This window comes from Penicillium verrucosum (genome assembly GCF_028828655.1).
Source record: "Penicillium verrucosum strain IBT 35672 chromosome Unknown utg000001l_segment0_segment0, whole genome shotgun sequence".
In the NCBI taxonomy this organism is placed as follows: domain Eukaryota; kingdom Fungi; phylum Ascomycota; class Eurotiomycetes; order Eurotiales; family Aspergillaceae; genus Penicillium; species Penicillium verrucosum.
Window position 1 is genome coordinate 10,543,217 of NW_026643210.1, and position 25,148 is coordinate 10,568,364.

The window sequence follows — 25,148 nt, forward strand, 5'->3', positions numbered from 1 at the left end:
GATGCGATTTAGGAGAGCAGCGATGCGAGTTTTGGGGTGGTAAAAGACATAATTCCCAGTGCGAAATTTGCGTAGTTAAGGGCTAGAATGCGTTCAACCAAGTCCATGCCACCTTTTTCCATCAACACAGAGGTATGGCTCCCGTATCCCATAACGACAGTTACCGTGGTGAGAATTGTATAACTGGTGACCATAGCCTATAGAATCGGTATCTCGCGTGGATTAAATTCAATTGGAAGGTACGTACCATTGCTGCCACGATAATATAGTCATCGAGTCCAATGTTCTTTAACATCCGGGCTCTGATATAAAGTCGCAGGGATACCATCACCACACTCACACTGTAGAAGGCCCAGAACACCCCTAGAATGCGTGGACCCTTTTTCTGGCTTATGTATTCGGGGTCCGTGGTTGCCATGATGCCGAGAGCAGAGTGGCTACTCCGTTGCATATAGTATATTCACGACAATACTCTATCTTCTGTGGCATCCAGAGGACCGAAAACTGTAGAACAGGTGGAGAATTATCATGAAACTGCAAAGTCGAGAATAAATTATTTCTGAAAAAAATTACAAAATAAAAACACATATATGTACGTGTGTTGTACTATTGTTGTAATATAGCATGTGCTGATACAGTAGTTGGGAGGAGTCATGTTAAAATATGTTGACCAATCGCTTCAGTAAGAAAATACTGACTTTGTCTCTTAAAGTTCGCCAGTGACGCTTAACAATAAATGATAGTTATCTCACTTTGGGCCACTAGAGCGTTGGTGCATTTCCACTATATCTGATCCTCATTTATATGTAAAAAATAGCATGTATCAATCTAGAAGGTCCCCCATCTTGCTAAGTAGAACCCCGGAAACCAATTCTCGCGTAATATGTAATATTTTACCTGTATTGGGATTCCTATGAACTGCGGAGCAGTCAATGTCAATGCATGAATCCTTCGTGGGGGCCGATTGTCTTACACTATGTTGTATGTGGAGCTATCAAAGGCTCCAGAGTTCACTCGGCTAGAAAACAATGGCTCTACTCCGTATGTTCTCCGTTTTTAATATAACTTGCCGATCTACCCCGAAGTAACTTGACTAACCAGCCAATTGATATCCCTGTCGCTTGACCAGAAATAAATTACGACACTAAGCATACAGGGGATAGTAGTCCTGTCAGGGGTTCAGTGAACTTAGTATGGCATGTTGACACCTGGAATTTAATGTAGCATGAGTTCATTGCCGGAATATTCCTTTTAATCCCACCTGTTCTCCTGCATATATGCATTGCAGCAAGCACAGTCAATCATGACATCCTCCAATAGTAACGGGGATTTGAATGGCTCGGTCAATGGCAATGCCACAGATGTAGAGGGTCTTGCTCTCACTTCAAACCTGCCAGATACAGTGCCTGATCTCCTTCAAACGGTTGTTGGTCATGGAAAAGATCTCCTCGCCCAGGATCCCGAAGCACGACTTAAGCTCCTAGAAGCGGCCCGATCCTTGACCTATGCATTGGAAACTCCCCGAGAAGCCATTATTCGACACTGCTGGTCCGAGGTGTGTTATCACATATTATTCCATGCTTCCGGAAATCAGTGAAGATTATTTAGACTGACAGGTATTGCCGTTTTACTTTTTAGTCTACGAGTTATGCAGCCCTAGAGACTGCCGTTGATATAAGCCTCTTCTCTGCTCTTGGCACAGATGACAAACCAAAGACTATCGCAGAGCTTGCTAAGGCAACTAGCGTGGATCCAATTTTGCTAGGTCAGTGATAATTACATCTATATACCAGCAAACACCAATGCCTGACAAATTCATGTAGGGAGATTGATGAAGCATCTCGCCGCAATGGGAACGATAACCGAGACCGGCTACAATGAGTACAGTCCCACTGGGTTCTCAAAGGTTCTCACGGTTGAGAGATACAGCGACGCATTCCCACTCATGTAGGTTGAGAATTAGTACCCCATACCCCGAATCAGGAACTAACAAGATTAGGACCCGTCGTTTCACCAAAGGAATTATGGCTCTCCCAGACTTCCTCAAGAAAAACAACTACCAAAACCCCACAAGTCCCACAGATACAGCATTCCAGATGGGTTATGAAACAGACATGGGGTTCTTCGGCCACGTGAAACAGGAACCCCTTACCGCGAAGCAGTTTAATAACCACATGTCAGTGTACGCCCAAGGCCGAGTCCGCTGGATGGATCCCGGTTTCTACCCGGTCCAAGAACAGCTTATAGATGGGGTCACCATCGGCGGGGACGATGTCCTGCTTGTCGATGTCGGAGGTAGCTTCGGTCATGATATATCCGATTTCCGTCGGAAATGGCCTGGTGTCCCCGGTCGACTGGTGCTTCAGGATCTTCCTGAGGTGGTGACTTCTGTAAAGGATTTACATCCCTCTATTGATGTTACTGGTCATGATTTCTTTACTGAGCAACCAGTCAAAGGTACGGAAATAGAAGAGTTCCCCGTTTCCTTGTGGATCGCAATTTGACCATCAGTTGCTGGAATATACTAACATTCTATCTATATAGGGGCCCGCGCGTACTATATGCATTCTGTTCTCCACGACTGGCCCGATGACCTTTGTCGCAAGATTCTTGCTAACACTGTGGCTGCTATGAAGCCCGGCTATAGTAAGGTATTGGTGAATGAAAATGTCATTCCAGACACGGGGGCTTACTGGGAAACGACGAGTTTGGACTTGATTATGATGGAAATTGGATCTGGTGAGCGAACGGAACGCCAGTGGCATGCATTGCTGACGTCTGCTGGACTGAAGATTGTCAATATTTGGACTGCGCAGAGGGGGTGTGGAGAGTTTGATTGAGTGTGAGCTAGCTTGAACTGCAAAAACATGCTGTACAAGTTGCCCAAGTAAATCATCAAGTGTTGACTATATCATGGCACATAACAATGCCATCTTAGGTCGGTAAATAGCTGTCGTGTATAATGAATGCATCGAGATGTACATATAACTACGCTGTAAGAATTGGAATGAAAATATGTTAGCATAATAATAAAAGAGTTCGGTATCAGAATACGCCAGCCAGCTAGTCCATCGAAGCAAATATTGATTACAATATACAAATAGCACACCTGGGAAATACGACGATCACGTCTTCTGCTCCTCCACGAACTTTAGAGCCTCCTCGCGCGAGACAACGTCAATAGTACTGGCCTTTTGCCTGAAGCTTACACCATAGCACTTCTCTGCCACGTGCAGCATTTCAGGTCGGAAGGTAGTGCAGATGAACTGTCCATTGGTCGAATCCGAGATAGACTTGAGCATCTGTGCAACGGCTGTGCGGTACTGAGCATCCAGGTTCGCGTCAATCTCATCGAATAGGTAGAATGGTGCAGGGTCACAAGCCTGGATGGCGAAAACAAGTGCGAGAGCGCAAAGACCTATGGCAAGTTAGTTAGCAACTGTAAGTCACAATACAGATTCGGGCTGGAAATACTTACTCTTCTGTCCACCACTCAGCTGCTGAATACGCTGCTGATCATCGTGCTTACTATTGAAGCTCACACTGATGCCGACACCGACGTAGTTTTCGACGCTCTGCCGAGCTTCCTCGTCATCTGAGTCAACATCGTCGTCGAGTCGTGTGGCACGGTCTGTCTTCCTTTGAATGATAAGACGACCACGACCGGCGGGGACGAGCTTCTCGAACACGTTGTGGAATTCGCGTGAGACCTGCTTGAAGGTCCGTTCAATGGCCTCATCCTTGCGTTGATCAAGAACAGAAATGAGATCATCGATGGACTTTTGGGACGCATCCAGCTCGGAACGACGTGTAGTAAGAGTCTCACGCTGCTTGGTGAAACTGTTATACTGTTCAAACGCCTTCTTGTTGACATGAGAATATTTTTTAAGGGCCTCGTTGGTCTTGTGGAGTTTCTTGACAACAGTGTTGGAGTCGGTATTTTGGTACTTGGTGAAAGCTTCATCCGGAAGAACACCGAGGGAACGGATGTTAGCAGCACACTCGGCACCCTGCTTAGTGAGTGCTGCCTTCTTTTGCATGCTCTTCTCCATACGGCGCTGGTGCTTCTCGATAGATCGAGCGAGGTCCTCAATTTCCCGTCTGGTCTCTGCATTACGCTGTTGCAGATCCATCACGCGCGTATTGCCTTCCTCAATTGAGGTGTCAACCTCCTTTAGTCGCGCATTGAGCTTCTCCAACGTCTGGCTAATGCGCTTCACTTCACGCTGTGTCTCTTTCAGGTTACCCTGAACTTCCTCGTCAGCGATGTCAATGTCTCTGTTGAGTAATTGGTCAAGGCGAGGGTTGAGGTTCTCTCGAAGTTCAACTTCCAGCACCGACTTGCGTGCCTCGAGCTCGCTCCGCTGTCCGGAGAACTCTTGGTATTGACGGCGCAGATCTTGGACTGTGCTGCTCAAAGTCTCTAGTCTAGCTTCCTCTTCACTGGTGAGAGCTTTCTGGAAAGGCGACTCTAGTTCAGTCTGGAACGCATTGACTTGGTCGTTCAGTGCGGCAAGGTTAGACTCAACATTTCGAAGAGCGCGTCGCTTGGCATCAAGAGTATCGTTCTTGTTTTGAAGAAGGTCACGCTTGGCCCTCAACTCGTGTCGTAGAGGTCCACTGCTGTTCTGGACCTGATGTCTCTGTTGCTCGAGCTTTTGCAGTTCACCAACAGCCTTGGTGATCATCTGGTCAAGTTTCTCCAACTCTTTCCGGATTTCGGTACCGCGATTTCTCTTAGTCTCATACTCATCTCGCCACTTAGCTAGACTCTTGACAGCGTCCAGTCGCGACTGACGGGAGTCGTGGTATCCACCAGTCAAAGCACCACGCTTGTCTGATCGATCACCCTCTGGAGTGATGGCATTGACACCATGGCTTCGTGCGTACTGTGCCGCAACCTGCAGGTTGGGACAAATGATAGTCTTGCCGAACACATGCTGGAAGGCTCTCTCATACGCCGGGTCGTACTGCAACTTGTCGATCATGGGTATTGTGTCGCTAGCACGAGGCATGTTCATGGGCCTAGAGCGAAGTCTATTCAAAGGCATAAACGTCACACGACCAGCCTTTTCCTTTTGTAGGATCTCAAGAACGGCCGAAGCAGTTTCATCTGTGTCAACAACATAGTGGAATAAGCTTTGGCCGGCGGTAACTTCGACGGCGGTGCGATATCTATCATTGACATCAAAAAGCTCGGCAAGTGTACCGTAAACTCCTTCGAGGTTATGCTGGCGCTGGATTCGGCGAACTGCAGCGGTTCCGCGACTAGTATTGTTATCCATCATTTGCGAGAGATTACGCTCAGCACGGTCCACCTCCTGGGACGCATTCGAAAGCACGGAGTCAAGCTTTGCTTCTTCTCTCCAGAGTTCTCTGCGGAAACATTAATACCTGACTCTAGCCAATTAGTTATTTAAGGCAACTTACTTTCTTTGGTCCATGAGACGGTCTCTTTCATCCTTAGCATCTTGGACTTGTTGGTCTACATTATGCATTGTGTCGCCGCGTCCATCAATTTGCTGCCGTAGGCGTTCGGTTTCCGGCTCCAAAGCAGCGATCTCGCCTTCTAAGTCTTGGATATCTTCTTGTGTCTGAGAGATCACACCCCGGACAGTGTTGATGGAATTATGGCTCTCACGGACTTCCATATTCAGCCACTTGTCACGCTCAGATTTGTTCTTGAATCGCGAGTTTCGACCCTGCTTTGCATACAAACGCTGACGCGATGTCTCCGCATCCGTCAACTGTGATTTGACCGTATCTTCCTGATCCTTCAAGGCATTGAACCGAGGGAGAATTTCCCGATGTTCGGCTTCACGCTCACTGATAGCGGTCTGAACAGAGTTGAGGTCGGAGTCGTAGCGTGATTTCAGTGCTTGTGCGGCAGCCTGGTTGTCAGAAAGAGACTTGGCCTGCAGTTCGTTCTGAGCCAGAGTCTTAGATGCTTCACGTCGTTCGTCTTCCAGTTGAGCCTTGTCAACCTTCAGGAACTCAATCTGCTGCCGGCACTCAGCGATCTCGGCATCGATCTGAGCCATGGCCTTCTCGCCTTCAACGAATTGGTCACGATTGTTGTCGGCATCTTCAACACCGTTTTGTCGTCGCTCTTCGATCTCGTTAAGAACCTTACCGATCTCCTGTTGCTCGAGGGAGTAAATGGTGTACTCTAAACAGCGGCGCTCCTTGTCTTTCTCCTGATAGCTCCGAAGCTCGTCCTTTTCTTCTTCGAGTTCGGCAAGACGTTCGTTAATGTAGTCGAGGAGTTCATCGATTTTGGTGCGCTTGCTGTTGGTCTCGTTCATGATTTTCAAAGATTCTGAACGACGAGCTTCGTAGACCTGAGTACCGGCGACCTCCTTAAGCAGAACCAGGCGCTCAGAGTCTTTCATGTTGGTCAACGCAGTCACTCGGCCTTGGGGGACAATGTAGTAAGGGTTGGAGCGGGAGAAACCAGCCGACTCGAGCAAGTTCATGACATCGTTCTTGGTGGCATTCTTGCGGTCGAGGGTGTATTCGTCCTTCTTGATACCAATAGTACGACGTAGGACGACCTCGGGCTTGCCGGTGGGGAATCGATCGTCGGAGTTGTCGAAGATAATCTCGACATAGGCGGACATCACAGCCGAACCGGAACCTTCCTGCTTGGGGTCAACCTATGTAGATTTATTTAAGCGATACCAATATACATACGTGCAAAAGAGCTTGGCGCTCCTCCCTGCCGAGATGAGTGTAGGCATCACTGAGGACGAAGCGAATGGCCGCGAAGAAGTTACTCTTCCCGGAACCATTGCGGCCGACAATGACGTTGTGTTTGGGGGAGAATGGCTCAATGACCGTTTGATCTTTGTAGCTGAATTCCGTGCGGAGTCAATAAAAAGTTCATAAAGTCTTAGGGTATGGAATGGGAAAAATACCTCTTGAAGCCTTGGATGATGATCTGCTTGACATACATCTTGAGAAGAAACGCGCGACGCGAGGATCAACCAGAGCACCCTCGGCCTAACGCGCCTGGCGCAAGAGTAAAAAATGAGGATAGAATGTGCTACAAGGATCTCAGCCAGCAGATCTCTTTAGCAAAGAACAGACAAATGCCGAGGGGTATCGTGATTGTGTTACAAAGCCTTGGAGATTGATTACGCGAGGAACGAAATTAGCGCGTCTCGTTGGGCGCGGGGTACGGGCGACTAGGCATACCAACTGGACACAATTCTCTCATTGGATAATATTGCCAGCCAGTAATTTGCATCCTCACTTTCTAGTACATACAACATAGTAAATACACATAGTTATGTACACTCTGAGTGGCATTTAATTGATATCCATACTTGTATATAAAAGTAGTAGTATGCTGTATGTACCTAATAAGCCCATTAAAGACATGACGAGGTCGCATAAGCGACTAAATATTCTTACCTACACATAGGTACATACTATATAAAAATAAATGTACCAATTGAAATTGGCATCGAAGAGGCGGTGAGGAATGGGTTAGTCGCCCGTACGCGGGGTTCTGCCGGGCGGTGACCCTAATCAGAGCCACAGGAAAAAAAAAAACCTTGGGGACCCGACGGACGAATTCAAATTCCTACATTCTCAATTTTGAAGATCCAGCATGGCTTCAAATGAGAATACTGCCCAGGCAGCTGGAATTGCCGATGGCATCACGCCGTCGCATACCTACGTGCCCAACGAAGGCTACGTGAATCCTGATACTGCAGACTCCGCCGAGGCGGGGCAAGATCTGCTGGATGAGCAGGAGGGGGAGGATGAGGATGATGAGTACTACGACGACATTTTCGACGAGGAATTGGATCGTGAAGATATTCTGTCTTCTGATAACTCCGATCTTACCAAAGCATACAATCGCCAACGCAGAATCAACGACCTCGCTAGCGATTCCAATGTGCCGAGATGGACATACCCCAAAACGAATACCCAGAAGCCCACCGTCAACACCTCTGCGTCTGTCGATGACCAGGTCAAGTCTCTCACTCGCCATGCCGCAAAGATCAAGCTGGACGACCAGCAGGCCGGCATTTCGGGGCGTACCGACAAGGGTGGAGACAAGGCAGACCGAGCCACATCAGAACAAGTGTTGGATCCCCGTACGCGCATGCTTCTGCTGCAGATGATCAACCGAGGTCTTGTCTCAGAAATTCACGGTTGTTTGTCCACCGGAAAGGAAGCGAATGTCTATCATGCCATGTCCATCTCACAGGAAGACGAGGATGCTGCACCACTCCACCGTGCGATCAAGGTCTACAAGACAAGTATTTTGGTATTCAAGGATCGTGATAAGTACGTGACTGGAGAGTTCCGTTTCCGTCAGGGATACAACAAGAGCAACAACCGCGCCATGGTCAAACTTTGGGCCGAAAAGGAGATGCGAAACTTGCGCAGAATCTATGCCGCTGGTATTCCCTGCCCCGAGCCTATCTTCCTTCGTCTCCACGTCCTTGTTATGGGATTCATTGGTAGTTCAAAGGGTCTGGGCGCACCCCGCCTCAAGGATGTGGACTTCGATATCCCTGAGCCTGAGACTCGTTGGCGCTCATTGTATATCGAATTGTTGGGCTATATGCGCGTCATGTATCAGACCTGCCGTCTGGTGCACGCTGATCTGAGCGAGTACAACATTCTGTACCATAAGGAACGCCTGTACATCATTGATGTCAGTCAAAGTGTTGAGCACGACCACCCGCGCAGTCTGGAATTCCTGCGCATGGATATCAAGAACGTCAGCGACTTCTTCCGCCGAAAGAACATTCTCACTCTTCCCGAGCGGACTGTATTCCAGTTCATCATCAACCCAGAAGGACCGATTGATGTGACTGCTGGCAGTGAAGAGATGACTAGTGCCATCGAAAAGCTCCTCGTTGCCCGTGAAGAGGGTGACGATGAGCAGCAGGAGGCTGAGGATGTCGACACTGCTGTCTTCCGTCAACAATATATTCCCCAGACCCTAGAGCAGGTGTATGATGTCGAGCGTGACGCCGAACGCATTCGCGATGGCGAAGGTGCTGATCTGATTTACGGAGACCTCTTGGCCGGTGGCAAGAAGAAGGCCACTGCCACTGATGCCGTCGAGGAAGAAGCCGAGTCTGATGCAAGCGGCGGTGTCTCCGTCTCAGGGTCGGACTCAGACGACGAAGAAACAGACCCGTTCGCGCCGAAGCCACCACGAGGCAAGCGTTTCGAAGACAAAGACTCCAAGCGCGACCACAAGACAAAGGTGAAGGAGGAGAAGCGTGAGCAGCGGGCGAACAAGATGCCGAAGCACATGAAGAAGAAGCTTGTTTCTGGGTCTTCGAGAAAGAAGAAATAAGCTCTCGTAGCTTTCTGACCTTATCTTTCTTTGCAAGTGCACGAGTTGCGAATGTTTGCACTCTGTGTCAATCTACCGCTTGGCATGATTTGATGATGAAATGCATATATGGATGGAGCATTGGGCATTTGATACCTTGGTCTATACTTGATAGAAATGGGAAAAATTAAATAAATATTTGATGCAAGCTCCTCAAGACTAAACCCAAAAATCTCATTTGGAGTACATCATCACTGGTTCCTGCTCGTTATATATAGAAAAGTCACCTGCACAGTTCGTATATCGAAACATACATTTTGAGCAATCTTCGCCTATATTCAAGCTACAATACCAACAACGGGGGAAATATCTGGTAACAAGATATCTAAAAAAAAGACAAGATATGCGGCCATTTATTTTTTGTTCATAGTATATGGGTAAATATACCAAAAAAAAAAAAAAAAAAAAAAGAATTTCAACCAAGGTACAACTTATCAGAGCTCTCTTTGGACGTCACCCCAATCCGTCTTCTCGCCATACATTCCCACAAGTGTCATCAAATAGTGCTTACATCCCGCGAAATAGCGCAAGAGTATGCATCTAGAAAATGAGCATCGAGCAGAGAACATAAATGAACGAGCATGACGGAAGGTCAGACCTATTGTGTCTTCATCATTTAAGTCACAATGATACTATAGTCACGATGTAGTAGTTAGAAGCGGTTATAAGATGCCAAGTATCCAATTTCCATCTTGGCTACACATGTAGTGGAAAGTTTAGAGCGAGGCCAAGGACGCTAATGGGAATGTGCACCGGATGAGAGTAGAGAGCAGCGAGCATCGGGGAAATCAAGCGGTGTGCATTTGGGCCACGACCTTGTTCCGTGCCTTGACCCTTGCATAGGCTTCTTCAATAAGGTCTCTCGGGAGGTCAGGGATTTGTTCTCCTTCGCCATTTCCTTCCGGTACTCCCGCCTTGGCACCTCCTGTGTACTCATGTACTCTGGGTTCCTCGACTGCAGTCTGCGCCTCAGGCACATTATCCAGGTGGCCGCCCGAGAGGCGCAAGAACTGAACCTGCATTGGTGCTAGGCCAAGCCCAGGCCATATGTCAGAGGGAAGAAAGTCACCCTGTTCGACACGGAAAGTATCACGAGCAGCGGCATCTTCATCATGAAGCTGATCCAGTTTGTGCCGGGTATCTCGGAGCACCTTTTCTACACGTTGGCGAACGTGACGCCGACGTGCTACTTCCAGCATCAGGCTGTCGTAAGCGTTGAGGAATCCGTCGTACAGGGAGTGCAGATCGGAGAGTTCAACGAGGCCAGAGTTAATGCGGTCGTTTTCTTCATGCCATACGCGAGTGAAATTGTGTGCCTGAGAAATGTAACGTGGTAAGCGAGAGGAGGCAAGAGAGGATAGGTGGCTGTGAACTTCGATCGTTGCCTTGGAGATGGACAGCAGGGCATCCCGCTGAGCTTGGACTTGTTCAAATATAGATTCCATCTCATTAATGCGATCCTGGATCTCCATGACAACATCGTCCGCCTCAGGGGCATCTTTGATCAAAACAGCCACCATCTCCTGATACTCGGCGTCAGTCATTGGATCAAGAGGTGCATTCAAATTGGCGTTGATCTCTGCCCCGATGTTCGGCATTCCGTCATTGCTGCCATCGACACCAGTTGGCATATCCCCTGTGATGGATCGTGCAAGTGCCCCTCCGCCATCTGTGTGCTTCACGGCGGTGACACAAAGATCAAAATGTCTGACCAGAGCTTCCAAAAGAATGGCCATTTCTTGAGCATGGGCCTCCAGCGATTGGATCTGGCCCGGCATAGACGACAAAGTGAGAAGGCCGGAATCGGACGCAGACGACGAGGAAGATGTGATTGATAGTCGGGATGACGCCAACTTAGTGGCTGTATGGTAGTGACGAAGCGACTGCCTGGTGGCTTGAAGTTCGTCATCAAATTCACGATTGGACGTGTCCAATTCGGCACGCGCTGCGTTAGTGCGGTCGATAGATGCTTTTAGGGAGGCATGTAGCTCTTCAACACCCCGCTCATCAACAAAGTCATGAAGAGACTTCTGCTCCTCATCACCAGGTCTGAATGAGGCGTGGACGATAGTTGAGCGGAGCAGATCTAACGTGCTTCTGAGCCGAGCATCAGCAGCATCTAGGCTTTTTAGTGCCACTGAAAACTCGTCACGACCTCGGTATGATATTTGTTCAACCTCGGTACGAACATCGTATAAAAGCCGGAGTTGCCCATTAAGGCCTCGGCGTAAGAAGCCTGTCCGGGAGCACAAGACGACACTCTTCTCCAGTGCCGAGTGTGACGCAGTGACTATTTCATTGGCCCGCCAGACGTGAGTAATGGAGGAGAGCGAACGTTTGGCACCCAGCAGATACGATATCAGAGTGTCAACCTGGGGCAGAGGCAGTTGGTTCCCTTCGTCCAGTCCAGCCTGCGGACGAATAGATGATGAAGATGACTGTGATGATGCCATTGTGAGAATTTGTGAGAATCAATTAACCCTGCCAATGGCGCATCCGGAATAAGTTAAGTCCAGGCTTGAGGACCAGGGTTGAGGACCAGATAGACCTCTCAGGGGCGAGAGTGAAATTGACACAGCTACGAGGAAAGAGGTTGATTGCACCCCTTTCACTTCACTTCAGTATAGGCCTAAATTTACCAAATCAGATTCCTGTAAACTTAAACAAGACCAGAGGGGGAAGGTTGCTACTGTGTAGCCCATATACCAGGGAGCTGGGTGTAATGAGGACCTCGGGAGTTCGGTATAATGAGCCGGGGCTGTGCACGGTAGACCGAAAGTGAAGCACGATCCAGCCTAGAAATGACTTGCAAATAAAAGATGAAAAAATTGCTTCTTACCAGTGGTTCTCGAGCCGTTCTCGGTCGATAGTTGATTCACTGGGTACAATGTAAATTGTAGACACGGCAAGCCGTTCATAGAAGGTTTAGATAGACCGGAGTAGGGTATATGGTATTAACCAACAAAGCTGGGGACAGTGGGGTCTCACAAAGGGTGAGTGTCGGTGTGAGATGGCTACAAGACTAGTCTCAAAAGCACACAGAAGATAAGATGCACCGTTTCAGCCCAGTTAAACCCCCAAAATAGCGAATCAGCCTGTCGGATGCGTAGGAAATGATCAATTGAGGTGCGATGTCGTGGAGATGGCGCGATGCGGATCATAGTCACGTGCAGTCTCACCGCCCAGATCACGTATTTGCCGCTCTGCCACTGTCACGCAATTCCCCGGACTCATCGATGGCGATATCGAAAAGACACATCCAGATTGTGCAATTTTCCCAGCTCCTGAATAATTCTCTGATTTAAAATCCTATTTCCAAAAAATTTCTATTTCTATTTTATTTTATTTCACTTTCTCTTTATTGTCCAAAGTGGTTTCAGTCGTCGAGCTCAATAACCCTGTTATCTCAATCCTTCTCTCACGGTACTCATATCGCCCCAATCGATAGCCCTTGACTCCCCTCCCTCTCAACTCTTTGTGACCTTGGGGGAAATTTTTCAAAGGACACTATTATTGCAACGTTGATTGATATCTTCCTCTGTGCTTCTTGCTATAAACAATTTCAACTCAGGAGAATAGGATTATTTGCAAATTGACAAATTCTTATCTCGGTACATCAGGCGCGACTGTCACTCGTCCAAGCGGCCGTCCCCTCGCACCGCACCGCGCGAGACCGGATCAGTCACCATGGCCAAGGCACCAGAACCCTCGTCCACACAGCGAAGCCTGGCTATCGCAAATTCGGGGGTCAGTGCGAACGCCGACTCTAACCGCTCTCTGCAGCGCAAAGACACCGACAGCACCACACAAACCCTGGAGGAACTAGCGAGGCAAAATGTGGCTCCGTTCCTCGAAAAATATCAGCCACGGCAATATGCGCCTTTCCGATCACAAGTTTCAAATCGATCCGAACAAAACCTTGTGAATGCCAGCTACTGCTATCGTCACCAACCGGACTCAAAATGTGGCAGACGCCAAGCCGATGAACAGTCGATGACCCAGCTGCAGTCGGAGCTGAATTTACTTCCTCAAAGTGACCAGCAGGGTATTTCCCATGTGTGGTCGTTGTTCTCCGCTGCTCCAGCGAAACAACGAACTCTCATGCTCCAGGGAATTCTGGCGCAGTCATGCTTCCCCCAACTATCCTACATCTCTGCCAGTGTCCGCGAACTCATCCGAATCGATTTCCTCGGTGCCCTCCCTCCAGAGCTGTCCTTCAAAATTCTCCGTTACCTCGATACGGCCTCCTTGTGTCGAGCTGCACAAGTTTCTCCCCGCTGGAGAGCCCTGGCCGATGATGATGTGGTGTGGCACCGGATGTGCGAACAGCATATCCGCCGAAAGTGTAACAAGTGTGGCTGGGGTCTTCCTCTTCTGGATCGCAAGCGCCTGCGCGAAGCCAAGCGTGAGATTGAATTGCGCGCCACCAACTGGGGCAACAACAAGCCCGACGTTGGGTCTACTGAAGCCGCAATGGTCGAAACTTGCTCGACAGTGGAATCTGCATCCAGTGGCAAACGCAAGTTGGAATCTGATGATGAAGCCTCCGCCCTTGCAAAGCGCCATTGCGCATCGCTTCCTCAGTCTCCTGAAGAGGACGAGAGTTACTTCAAAACTCGTTACCGTCCGTGGAAGGAGGTTTATCGAGATCGATTTGTTGTCGGTATGAATTGGAAACACAAGCGCTGCTCGGTCAAAGTCTTCAAGGGCCACAGAGATAGTGTCATGTGTCTGCAGTTCGAGGACAATATCTTGATGACTGGGTCTTATGATGCTACAGTTAAGATTTGGGACACAGATACTGGCGAAGAATTGAGAACTCTTAAAGGCCACGTTGCTGGAGTGCGATGCCTCCAGTTCGATGACACCAAATTGATTACTGGCAGTTTGGATCGCAGCATCAGAGTCTGGAACTGGCGCACAGGCGAATGTATCTCCAAGTACAATGGCCACGCTGAAGCGGTCATCGCCCTCCACTTTGATTGCACCCTGCTTGCATCTGCCTCAGTCGATCGCACTGTCAAAATTTGGAATTTCAAGGACAAGTCTACTTTCGTTCTTCCCCACCCACAGGGAGTCAACGCCGTCAAAATCGACTCGGTTTCGCGCACAGTTTTGACCGCTTGCGACGATGGTGCCGCGCGCCTTTGGGACCTGGACACCAAGACTTGCATCCGAGTCTTCCACAACCACATCGGAGCCGTCCAGCAAGTTATTGCTTTGCCCCGAGAAATTGAACTGGAGAATCACCTCGCCGACTGCGAGAACGACCACGTCAGCACCTCTTCTCAAAATGGCGACAACATTCTGAGCACGCTTTCCCCTCTTCTTGAGGCCAAGTCTCTGTCTCTCCAGAACTCACCATTCGGCCCCTCTTTTGACCAGGACCAAGGCCGCATTGAACCCCCCGCGCTATATCCTCACCAGCGGTGTGGACACAACCATCAGACTGTGGGAAACCAGCACCGGAAGATGCCTTCGTACCTTCTTCGGACATTTGGAAGGTATTTGGGCTCTTTCTGCTGATACCCTGCGGATTGCCTCTGGTGGCATGGATCGCATGGTCAAGATCTGGGATCCTCGCGTTCCTACCGGCCAGGATACCTATGAAGGCCACAGTGCAGCTGTCAACTGCATTGGCCTGAGCGACAGCCGCTTCATCACTGGCGGCGATGACTACCAAGTTCGCATGTACGATTTCCGGGCCTAGAGTGGCTAATATATTTCTTTTCTTTGTGGATCAAAAGTACCCTTTTTGATTTGATCTTTTCTATTATCACAGTGGGGCGTATTACTGCGGCGCTGCCATCTTTGCTTATTTTTATTACTGCATCTCCGATGGATGGATGGATACCCCGGCGCATTCGAGCACAGTGGTTGTGGCTCAAACAAGGTGATTTAGCCTCACATATGGCCACTGACTGCATCATAGGCGCTACTTTTTGCTTCTACTACATGTCCCTCTGTTCATGTCTTCTTTCGTGTTAATAACATGTTCCCCTGTTTCCATAGGAAAATGAATCTGAATGAACATCATCTCATATGACGGGCTAGTATAACCTAGTTCCTGCCGTGGAATCCAACTGGACAGCCTAGGAGAGAAGGAGGCTAATACTGACCTTTAGGCCTGAGGATTCAACTTTGGCATCAACTTTGGACCTTGGGAAACCTTGAGGGCAATAAAGTTGGTTGTTTCCAAGGTTCAGCTCGCAATTGTCCCGGTTTCAAATTGATAGTCGGCCCTAGACTTCTGACTTTTTTTCCTAGTTGTGATTTACGACATACTGTGTTTGCTTCCACCATGCTAACCAAAACCCATGGTAGCTTCTAGACACCATTTTTGATGATCCGTGACCGAAGAAGCCATTCGGAGCCTATTGACTACATTGTACTATAGAGGACTAGTAACATGTTGACTGGCCTAACAATGCATATATCCCACCTACAACCTTCTGTTGCACTGTTTCCAACCCCTTGTCACCCTCTAGTTATATCCCATTACAAAAGAAATTCAATCCACTCACTCCCTCCAAGCTAAGATAGCTACAGTTACTATGACGGACGCTCAATCCGATAGGCGATCTAACCGAGTGTGGTCTTATGAAATGGATGACCTGTCAGACGGTTAGTATATAACCTATCCTCTTGCAGATCGAGACCTCATTGACACACAAACCAAATCGCTTTAGGTCATCCGGAAAAGCTAAATATGGACGCCGAATACACCTCGACATCCACCTCCTCGAAATCCAGCTCTGACCTCCCCTCCACACCTAGGACCCAGTCAGTTGCTGTGATTAAACAGCCTCGAAGCGGTTACAAACACTGCTGGGGAAGTTGGGTTCATTGGACGCGACTCCCGGAAGGAATCAGATGGCTTCTAGTTGTATCCAGCTTCGTCATTGTTATATGTGTTACCGGTTGGTTCGGTGGCTCCTATCTGGCAGCCCAGAACCGCATCGAAAAGGAAAGACTGGCAAAACTTGACGCCGGGAATGCCTTACACCGACGTGCCTCGGTAATGACCCTTCCCAGCGAGTCTTCCGTAATTCCTCTGTCTACTGCCGCGCCGTCTACAAGTGTTACCGCTCCGATTTATGTCTTCACAGATCCTGCACGGAATACCTTTTTGACTAAAGTCCGTGCCGCTACGTCCACGAACGGTGTCGTCTCCCCCACTCCCTCTATGGGCGTGACAAGAAAAGATTTGAATCGAATTGTCACATTGAACCTTGTCTTGGATCAATTGATGTGATGGATCCAGCTTGAGTTTGTGCAGAATTCGCGGTCTGAGTATTGATATGAATGGATGGAAGGTGCTATTGAGTGTAGTATCATTATTGTGTGGTCCAAAGCTATTGTCTCCTGTTGCTGTAGGTCCCCTTTGAGACATGAATACGAATACAATTCTATTGAATTCCATTGTTCCTGCTATTGAGCCTCCGATACTATTATCTATAACCCTAATTGACATACATTTCTTTCATCTTCATATCTATGGACCGCCGTTCACTATTTAATTTCGAATCATCTCATCTTCACTTCTGATTTGCTTCCTGGTGTACAGTCCCAGCCATTCAATGCTTTGATATCGGCATTCCTTGTACCATCACCACTTCAACATTCAACCATCTTCATACTTTTTCTGAGCGCGTCCCCAAGAATCGCATATTGATACGTGCGAGCCAACCCCAGTACATAAGTGACAGTCGTTTTTCTTCCCCCGGAGAACAAATACGTGGCTTTTAATGCCACACAATCCTCCGTTGATTTAATCTGACCAGAGGACGTAAGTATCAACTCCTTGAGACTGTTGCAATTTCGATACCAACATGACCGCAGCTTCTTCGCAGCTTGCAGCCTGCAGCGATTCGGTCATTCACCATGGCATATTCTCCTCAAAGACTCACGCAGGCTCATCAGCTCTTTCAACAAAACGTGAGCAACTTCTACATGCTTCCACATCTCGATGGCCCATATCACATGCGAGAACGTGCCGCCACACGGGCCGATTTCAGTGCGTCCTGGCAAGACACCGACGAAGATAACTTCGCATCTCTCAACGAGCAATCACGGACCAAGCGCAAGCTATCTCTTTTCTATGAGGACAATCGAGAGCCTCGGTCCGACAAAAGGGCCAGAAGTGAGTCTCCACCTTCTATGTTCCGTTCTAGGCTGAGCCCAGACACGGACAATGAAGATTATGCCTCCTACCACAGTGAGCCCGACAGTTGGGACAGATACTGGGCCGTCAAGCCGGAGACAGAAACATCAAATTCACGATACAGCCTTAGAAGCCACAACAAGGAATCGTTTTCAGAACTGCCACAAAATAAAGACACGACCAAGGTCGAGGCGGAGGCGGAGGCATCGAAGCCGACTGAGGATGTCCTGCCTGCTGATAACGAACTTCCCTTGAGAGCGTGCGATGCCTGCAAAGAACTGGGCTTGGAATGCTCGCTTGCATCTGATCCCGATCCGTTCGCTTATCCTTGCGTAACATGTGAAGTCGATGATGTCTTTTGCGTCGTGAGCCCACCGCCCAAATGGAAGCGACCATGCGAGAGTTGCAAAGGTCGGAGGAAAGAGCTTTGTTCATATCGCTCCGCTGATTACGACCATTCCCAACCTTGCCTCCAATGCCTAAACCATGGGTTCGAATGCGTTGCTGGACCAGCCAGATACCCACCCTTTGCACTCTTTTCCACAAGCGAACCAAGCGAGCAGAGCAGTTCTCCAAAGATTGATTCTCCGGCAACATCAAACTCACCCCAGTCCACTCCAGAGCCCGACGTTCTTGAGATATCCAAGCCGAGTGCGCAAATCAATTCCCCAAAGATCGACTCTCCAGCACGTCCCAACTCACCACATGACACACAAGAGATCGAGGTCTCCGAGGTACCTACCCCGAGTCAACCCAATTCCTCGGTCATCCAACCAAAGACCCAGACTCCAGAAACCAATCCCGCAAAGAATGATTCTTTGGAGCTTCCCTCCCCTCCATTCACCAACACACAGCCCTCCGTTGTTGAGGGATCGAAGCCACATGAGGTGATTGTAATCTCTGATTCAGACGACGACACCCCACACACCCCACACCCACCGAAAAGACAGAACTCCCCGATTTATATTTCCGACTCCGCTGAGTCCCCCACTCACGCCACTGTCACAAATACCATTGCCTCGCAGTCCGTGGACACCCATCGAATCTGGACTGAACTTGCTCATCCAGTAGTATTTCTTGCAAATGAGAAGGATGGATCTCCCATTTGCCACTGGTGCAACAACTTTGCGTATGGCATCAATGGACTCGGTCCTCGCAACCCAGAGGTCTGGGTCTTTGACGACGGCACGATCGTTGAACTCCAGGACGGTCATAACGGAGAAGGAAAGGAACAGAGCCGGATGTGCGTCTCCTGTGTTTGGGATCGATGCAAAATTATACAATGCTCCCACAATACCCTCAATCTCCCACCCTCGTCTTTGTCCTCGAAAAGCGAAGTACAGACTGATGCTTCCGCACTTCTCCACCAAGCCACTGAAGCTCTGATTGACCCTGACACTGGAAAGGCTGGCCCTTTCTTCCCAAGCCCCATTTATGAATGGTGCAGTCTGTGTCGAGAGCCCGCATTTGGATCTTGCCAGACGATTCAACCAATCGATGTCTACGCAGAGGTGGTGGACTGTGATCAAGAATCCCGTGGGTGTGGACTGATGCTCTGTGAGCGCTGCCTCCACCTCACCAAGCAATTCAAAGGTGACCTCAACGCTGTCGTTGAATGGGGTCGCACCCAGCCTAACCCTGTCTCCTATCGGGCTGATGTAGAGTACCTCCTCACAGGGGCGGAGAACAACACCATGTACAAACTTCACATGGAGGAACGTTGAAGATAATTTTCTTTTTTCCTTTTTTTTTCTCCGTTTTTTTCTCTTTCTCGTTTTTTTTTTTCGTTTTTTTATTTTTTATTTTTATTGTACTTATCTCACCATAGCTAGCAATCAACAGCAGCTAAGTGAAGTTGACATAATGCGCAATGACTTCCAAGGTTTAGTTTTAATTCTATTTCTGAAGGACATGCTAACAAACGGATGTGCTAACAAATCTATGATTGCTTGGATAGTCTCTGTTTGACGCGTGTGACTGACCGAATGTTAACAATAGGATCACAATAGGACCATAATAGGAGAATAATAGGAGAATAACAGGAGCGTAAACAGAAATGAATAGAACTATTGACAATCAATCCCATTCACAAGTCTCTCCTATTGTGTGAATTACTCTAAATAGTAACTATATACCTTCAAGTATAAGACCTTCACAGCTCCAACTTTTTCATGTTTTCTTCTCTTCTTCCCAATAAATTCTCCATATCTTCGTTTCATATCTTTTACTTGTACTCTTCTTACACTTACTTACTCTTGTTTTTTTTTTTTTTTTTTTTTTCTGTTCATCAATCCTTTTAAACTTTTAAACTTTTCATCTACAAGACGCTGGTCGTCTGTGGATAGCCCTGGGGTTCGTTTCCGCTCCGGAAAAAAAAAATTACCTTCTTTTCTGCCAAATTCATTCACAATCCCAAATCCCCTTGTACTTCCAACTAAACGGAGGTAAGGGTGTTGCTTTGATCCCGTCTTCTATTTTTCCCTTGTTGCCCCGAGCTGCGACACGAGGTGCGCAGCTCATCGCCACGACGTCTTCACCAAAGAGACGAAAAGTTTCCCCAGAGCCTCGCACCAGTCCAGGCCCTCGGGCTCGACGTCACGGCCGCTCCGAACCTCCACACTCTCGCCACACTTCCTCCTCTTCTTCCCGCGGTCAGAGTGCGTCGTTGTCCCCGCCTCGCTACGTGCCTGCGCATCTGCAGTTTCAGTCCGGAAGCCCGCCTGGCCGCTCGCTCACCCCCGCGACCGCGACTGCCGGACTCTCCCTCTCCAGTGACCATTCCGATATGCCCTCCGATACTCGAGAGGGTACACCTCCAACCCATGGACGATCCCCTTCTCCCGGCGAAAAGCGCCCGGCATCTGAGATTACCGACTCCGACCCCGAAGGAGGCGTGAGCACTGTCTGCAATAACGCGCGCACATACATCATCCCCCGCACATGCGACGGGACACACGATGAATCCACGGATCCCACCACTTCGAGCAATGACAAGACCGGGCCGGCATCCTCGGCTGGCGACCAGTCCAGACCAGCATCGCCGCCCAAATCAGATGAAATTCCTACGATCGATGAGCAGGTGACTGAGGTGAATGCGCTGATGGCAGCGCCGTTGAAAGATGGACAAAAGGGCTTTGTTGTTTCAATGGCTTGGCTGAAGAAGGTGCTTGCACGCACTACAGCCCATGCAGATCACACTGACAAAGGACCATTGGAGGGTGATGTTGGTCCCGTTAATAATTTGAACATAATGCTTGACACCGACCCGGCCACGCCCAGCTTCAAAGACGAAACCGGTGAAACGTTTGTCCCCATGCGTCCTGGCTTGCACGACTCTCTAGATTTCGCCATAATTCCGCAACATGGCTGGGACCTGATCCAGAAGTGGTATGGCCTCGCCGACCAGTCACCTGTGATTATCCGCTACGCTCACAACACCAGCCAACCTGGTGATACCGAAAAGATCGAATATGAGACTTATCCCCCGATTTTCACCATCTTCAAATTGGCCAACCCCGCCGCGGGCACCACCCCGACCATCTTGAGACAAACCATCAAACCGTCTGTCAAGATCCTGGCCAGTCGCCAGACGAATTACCAAAAATGGTTGAAGGATGCCAAAGAGCAGACTGGTATCGACATGTTGACCAAGGTTCGAGTTTGGAAAATTCTCCAGCTGCCTAGTAGCACCACTGCATCAGCTTCAGCAACCCCAGCTGCCTCCCGCAGCCAGTCGCCAGCTCCTCCCTTGGCTCTGATCTCGAACCCCAACGACAAGCTCCTGTTCGATTTGAATACTTTCCTTGAACTTCCAGAGGGAAGCCACCGGGTGTTGCTTGAGAATGTCAAGGATCAAACCCAGAATGCAAACTACAACGGTCGTATGACCTTGGATATGGCTGGTCTCAGCATGACGAATTGTGTTGTTCTTGAAGAGCAGGTCGGCAGCTCCAAAGGTGGAGAATGGGTGTCCGAAGCCTCTATCAAAACCCTCAAGAGTCTGGGTATCCCTGTGGATCAACCGAAGAACAATGCTGTTGTCAAAGCATCTACCGCTAAAGACGCACCGAAGAGCATACCCAGCGGCAGGACCACCCCTACCCCGGGACCCGATCCAATTAGGGGGCTCATATCTCGAGGTCGGAAGGGTCGACAGATTATCGTAGGATTACAAAACCTTGGCAACACTTGTTACATGAACTCCGCGTTGCAATGTGTGCGAAGTATTGAGGAGTTGTCTTATTACTTCCTCAGTGAGTATACTCATCTTACTGTTGAATACTACAGATGAGGCCTTTCGATGCTAATCTTAATCTGCAGGTGGAATGTACAAACCAGAGCTGAACCCTGGCAACGTTCTTGGATGCGGCGGCACTATTGCCAAGCAATGGGCCAACTTGCTGCAGGAGCTCTACAAATCGGACCCTCAGCCAAGATCTGTTAATCCCTATAGGTTCCGTTCTGCCGCTGGCCGGCAACGTGAAGACTTTGCTGGCTACGAACAACATGATAGTCAGGAATTTGTGATGTTTCTCCTCGATGCACTGTCGGAAGATCTAAGCCGCATCGTTGGCAGCAAGCCATCCACTGTCATCCCTGATTCCACTGATGAGATGATCCACGATCGTAAGGCTCTTGAGGATTTCGGCAAGAAGTGCTGGGACCTCTATGAGGCCCGCAACGCCTCCATTATCACCGATCTTTTTGCCGGAATGTACAAGTCAACACTGATTTGCCACAATTGTGAAAAGACCAGCATCATCATGGACCCTTTCACAATGGTCACTGTGCCCATCCCAACGGGTCCGACGCTCATCAATCGAACAATCATCTTTTGCCCTCTCGACGGCCCACCCGTGTCTTTGAAAGTCCGGCTCGATGAACACGATACTTTGAAGACTTGGAAGGACTTTATCGCCGGAAAGATGGGAATTGACGGGGAACGCATCTTTGCGGCAGAGACATTGCACAATGCCTTCTGGCAAACATTTTGCGACAATGACGATACTTTCGGCAGTCTACGCATTACCCAAGAAGACACCATTGTGTTCTACGATCTTGGTCCTCTTCCAGCATCTACTAATTCTTCTGACTCTACCAATGATGATGCAGTCCTTGTACCCGTTTTCCACCGCAAACCTGTCCCACGGAAGAACAAAGAGAGCACTCTTGAACTTTTCGGGATGCCATCCTTCATACGCCTTTCTAGTGAAGAATCTCGGGATCTTGAGACGATTTACCGCAAGCTTCTGACTCAGGCTAATAATATGACTACACAAGACATTTTTGCTACCGAAGAAAACAACCACGACGACAATGCAACTGATGACTCTGACACCGTGGTCACCAATGAGGATGATGCACGATCGGCAGATTCCCAAATCAAAACATCTTCTGTTGACGGTGAAGACAGCATCGTTGACATTTCTATGCAACCTGAGCAAGGGCCCACGCCTGCCGAAGGCACTGATGAGTCGGATTCTGACTCTGACGCTGACTCTGAATCTGAATCTGTCAAGTCCCCTCAGCATCCTCTTGCTGGCAAGTTTCCTGCCAGTTTGTTGTCACTCTTCGATGCAACGGTCATGAGCACACCTACCACTCTTCCTGATGGACGCAATATTTCTACACTCAAAACTTATCCCTCCATTTCCTCTCGCATCCTGTCTCCTCCCAATTCTACTAAGGTTTGTTTATTCCGTCTTGTCTGTTCAGATGCAGCCCGCTAATCTTTGCCAGGGATCCGATACTTCATCCAAAAACTCCGCAGATGACAATCTCGATGATGACCTCGATACAGATGAACCAGACCTGACACCAAACTCAGCACCAGCGCTCGTTCGCCAAGGTGATGCCATCCTGATTGACTGGACTTCCAATGCCATTGATTCCCTTTTCGGCGGCAAGCCACGCGACTCCGAGGAGCTTCGAGGTCGCCCTACCTTCATGAACATCAAGAATGTCTTTGATCACACCATGGTGGTCAGCCAGAAAAAGCCTAAGCCATCAACTGTTCCTCTCGATCAATGCCTGGACGAGTTCAGCAAGGAGGAGATTCTTTCTCGGGCAGACAGCTGGTTTTGTCCTCAGTGCAAGACTCACGTTTCGGCCACCAAGAAGTTCGAGCTGTGGAGAACCCCAGATATTATGGTCATTCAGCTCAAGCGGTTTAGCCAATTCCGCGGCAGGAACGGACACAAGATCAGCACTCTCATCGACTTCCCCTTCGAGGGACTGGATTTGAGCAGCCGAGTAGAAGGCCCCACGGATGGAAAGAGTGCGGTCTATGATTTGATTGCTGTCGACAACCACATGGGTGGAATGGGTGGTGGCCACTACACTGCCTACATCAAGGACTTTGTGTCTGGTGCCTGGGTCTATTGCAATGGTTCGAGACCCCCTGATATGTTAATTGGAAGATATCTTACTAACGTGAATTATGAATTACAGATACCTCTGCGAAGACTGTCACAGACATGCAGTCGATCATCACACCGGGTGCCTACCTCCTGTTCTACCGCCGTCGCTCCGATCGTGCATTGGGCAACCAGGAGCTGCGGGAGCTGGTTGAGGGCTACCGGAAGAGCGATGCGAGTGCATCCAGCAGTTCCTCCGGCTCCCGCAGCCCCGGTGGTTCCCAATCACCTTCGAGGGACGGCGGTCGTGTCCTTGGCGGCGCACCCGGCAAGGGGTCGTCCGCCTTGGCAGGAGCAGGGGTGGCACCCCGAGTGAGCCGGGGGAAAGACTCCCTCGGCAATGACCTGTACTCTTCTGCCGAGGAGAGTACGTCGGGCTCAGAAGACGGTGGCAGCGAAGGTAAGAAAATCGACTTCGAGCACGAGAATGGGGGATCGCAGGTCGACTCCCTCAACAAGCTCACCGAACCCTCTTGGTCGTTCGACGCCGCTCACGACATCTCACAGATTACCAGTGGTAACGCTGCCACGGAAGATGGCATCTTTGAGGGTCGATGTCCATGGAGTGATGGCATGGACATCGACCCTCAGATTCAGTTTGGTCTCACTTCTGGGGGTGAGGGGGAGGATTCCTCCGATGATCTCCCAGTCGTGGAGCTGCGTGTGGGGTCCGAGGACATCACAATGTCCTCGGACCCATGAATATTATGAATAAAGAAAAAAACAAAAAAAAAAAAAAAAAAAAAAGGGAGAGGGAGGTGGATGGGGGGAATGGGGGGGGTGTTTTTCTACATAGAGGGAGGATGGGCAGGTGGCCCCTACAACATAAAAAATCTGTTTTCTTGTTTCAATTTTCAATTCACATTCTCATTGCAAGTAAGAGCAAGGCTAAAAAACTCTTAGGTCAATGTGAAGATCTAGTCAACTCTTTGAAAAAGTAAGACTGTCTGTCCTCTTATCACTTCTTCGCCGCCTAACTATCAGCTTCCTCACCAAGTCAAGGCCTTATAACAAACAGGCCTCATGATCTCGTCTCTTCTATGGCTGGACTCTGACTCTACACTCAGTCTTCATCGGCAGCGGCTGCTAGGAATTTGTGTTTATACAAGGGAACCTCGTTCTATGTAGCTAGCTATGTGGATTTCTTTTCTTTATTCTCCCATTCTTGCCCATTTATATTCGTCCAGTTTACTACTAGAGA

At 49.0% G+C, this 25,148-nt stretch overlaps 8 protein-coding genes across 8 annotated transcripts; 5 read left to right on the forward strand and 3 right to left on the reverse strand.

The window, feature by feature from the left end:
* Positions 1-8: 8 nt before the first annotated feature.
* Positions 9-451, reverse strand: N7516_003843 (uncharacterized protein; the record flags this gene model as incomplete). The annotated part of the gene is made up of 2 exons (XM_057216563.1): positions 9-197; positions 248-451. 2 exons carry the CDS (start codon positions 449-451, stop codon positions 9-11), a joined length of 393 nt encoding a protein of 130 aa, XP_057078446.1.
* Positions 452-1,303: 852 nt separating this feature from the next.
* On the forward strand, positions 1,304-2,840 carry N7516_003844 (uncharacterized protein; the record flags this gene model as incomplete). Its single annotated transcript, XM_057216564.1, has 5 exons — positions 1,304-1,555; positions 1,639-1,765; positions 1,824-1,947; positions 2,000-2,457; positions 2,545-2,840. 5 exons carry the CDS (start codon positions 1,304-1,306, stop codon positions 2,838-2,840), a joined length of 1,257 nt encoding a protein of 418 aa, XP_057078447.1.
* Positions 2,841-3,125: 285 nt separating this feature from the next.
* N7516_003845 (chromosome segregation protein SMC) lies at positions 3,126-6,955 on the reverse strand (the record flags this gene model as incomplete). Its single annotated transcript, XM_057216565.1, has 5 exons — positions 3,126-3,418; positions 3,479-5,376; positions 5,431-6,641; positions 6,694-6,853; positions 6,918-6,955. 5 exons carry the CDS (start codon positions 6,953-6,955, stop codon positions 3,126-3,128), a joined length of 3,600 nt encoding a protein of 1,199 aa, XP_057078448.1.
* A 660-nt stretch (positions 6,956-7,615) lies between these two features.
* N7516_003846 (serine/threonine-protein kinase RIO1) lies at positions 7,616-9,328 on the forward strand (the record flags this gene model as incomplete). The annotated part of the gene is made up of 1 exon (XM_057216566.1): positions 7,616-9,328. One exon carries the CDS (start codon positions 7,616-7,618, stop codon positions 9,326-9,328), a length of 1,713 nt encoding a protein of 570 aa, XP_057078449.1.
* An 827-nt stretch (positions 9,329-10,155) lies between these two features.
* Positions 10,156-11,820, reverse strand: N7516_003847 (autophagy-related protein 17; the record flags this gene model as incomplete). Its single annotated transcript, XM_057216567.1, has 1 exon — positions 10,156-11,820. The coding sequence occupies one exon, from the start codon at positions 11,818-11,820 to the stop codon at positions 10,156-10,158; it is 1,665 nt and encodes a 554-aa protein (XP_057078450.1).
* A 1,234-nt stretch (positions 11,821-13,054) lies between these two features.
* On the forward strand, positions 13,055-15,077 carry N7516_003848 (F-box/WD repeat-containing protein; the record flags this gene model as incomplete). The annotated part of the gene is made up of 2 exons (XM_057216568.1): positions 13,055-14,712; positions 14,753-15,077. 2 exons carry the CDS (start codon positions 13,055-13,057, stop codon positions 15,075-15,077), a joined length of 1,983 nt encoding a protein of 660 aa, XP_057078451.1.
* An 844-nt stretch (positions 15,078-15,921) lies between these two features.
* Positions 15,922-16,622, forward strand: N7516_003849 (uncharacterized protein; the record flags this gene model as incomplete). Its single annotated transcript, XM_057216569.1, has 2 exons — positions 15,922-15,991; positions 16,057-16,622. The coding sequence occupies 2 exons, from the start codon at positions 15,922-15,924 to the stop codon at positions 16,620-16,622; spliced, it is 636 nt and encodes a 211-aa protein (XP_057078452.1).
* A 629-nt stretch (positions 16,623-17,251) lies between these two features.
* N7516_003850 (Peptidase C19 ubiquitin carboxyl-terminal hydrolase 2) lies at positions 17,252-24,649 on the forward strand (the record flags this gene model as incomplete). The annotated part of the gene is made up of 5 exons (XM_057216570.1): positions 17,252-19,250; positions 19,856-21,784; positions 21,852-23,218; positions 23,271-23,919; positions 23,982-24,649. The coding sequence occupies 5 exons, from the start codon at positions 17,252-17,254 to the stop codon at positions 24,647-24,649; spliced, it is 6,612 nt and encodes a 2,203-aa protein (XP_057078453.1).
* Positions 24,650-25,148: the final 499 nt, after the last annotated feature.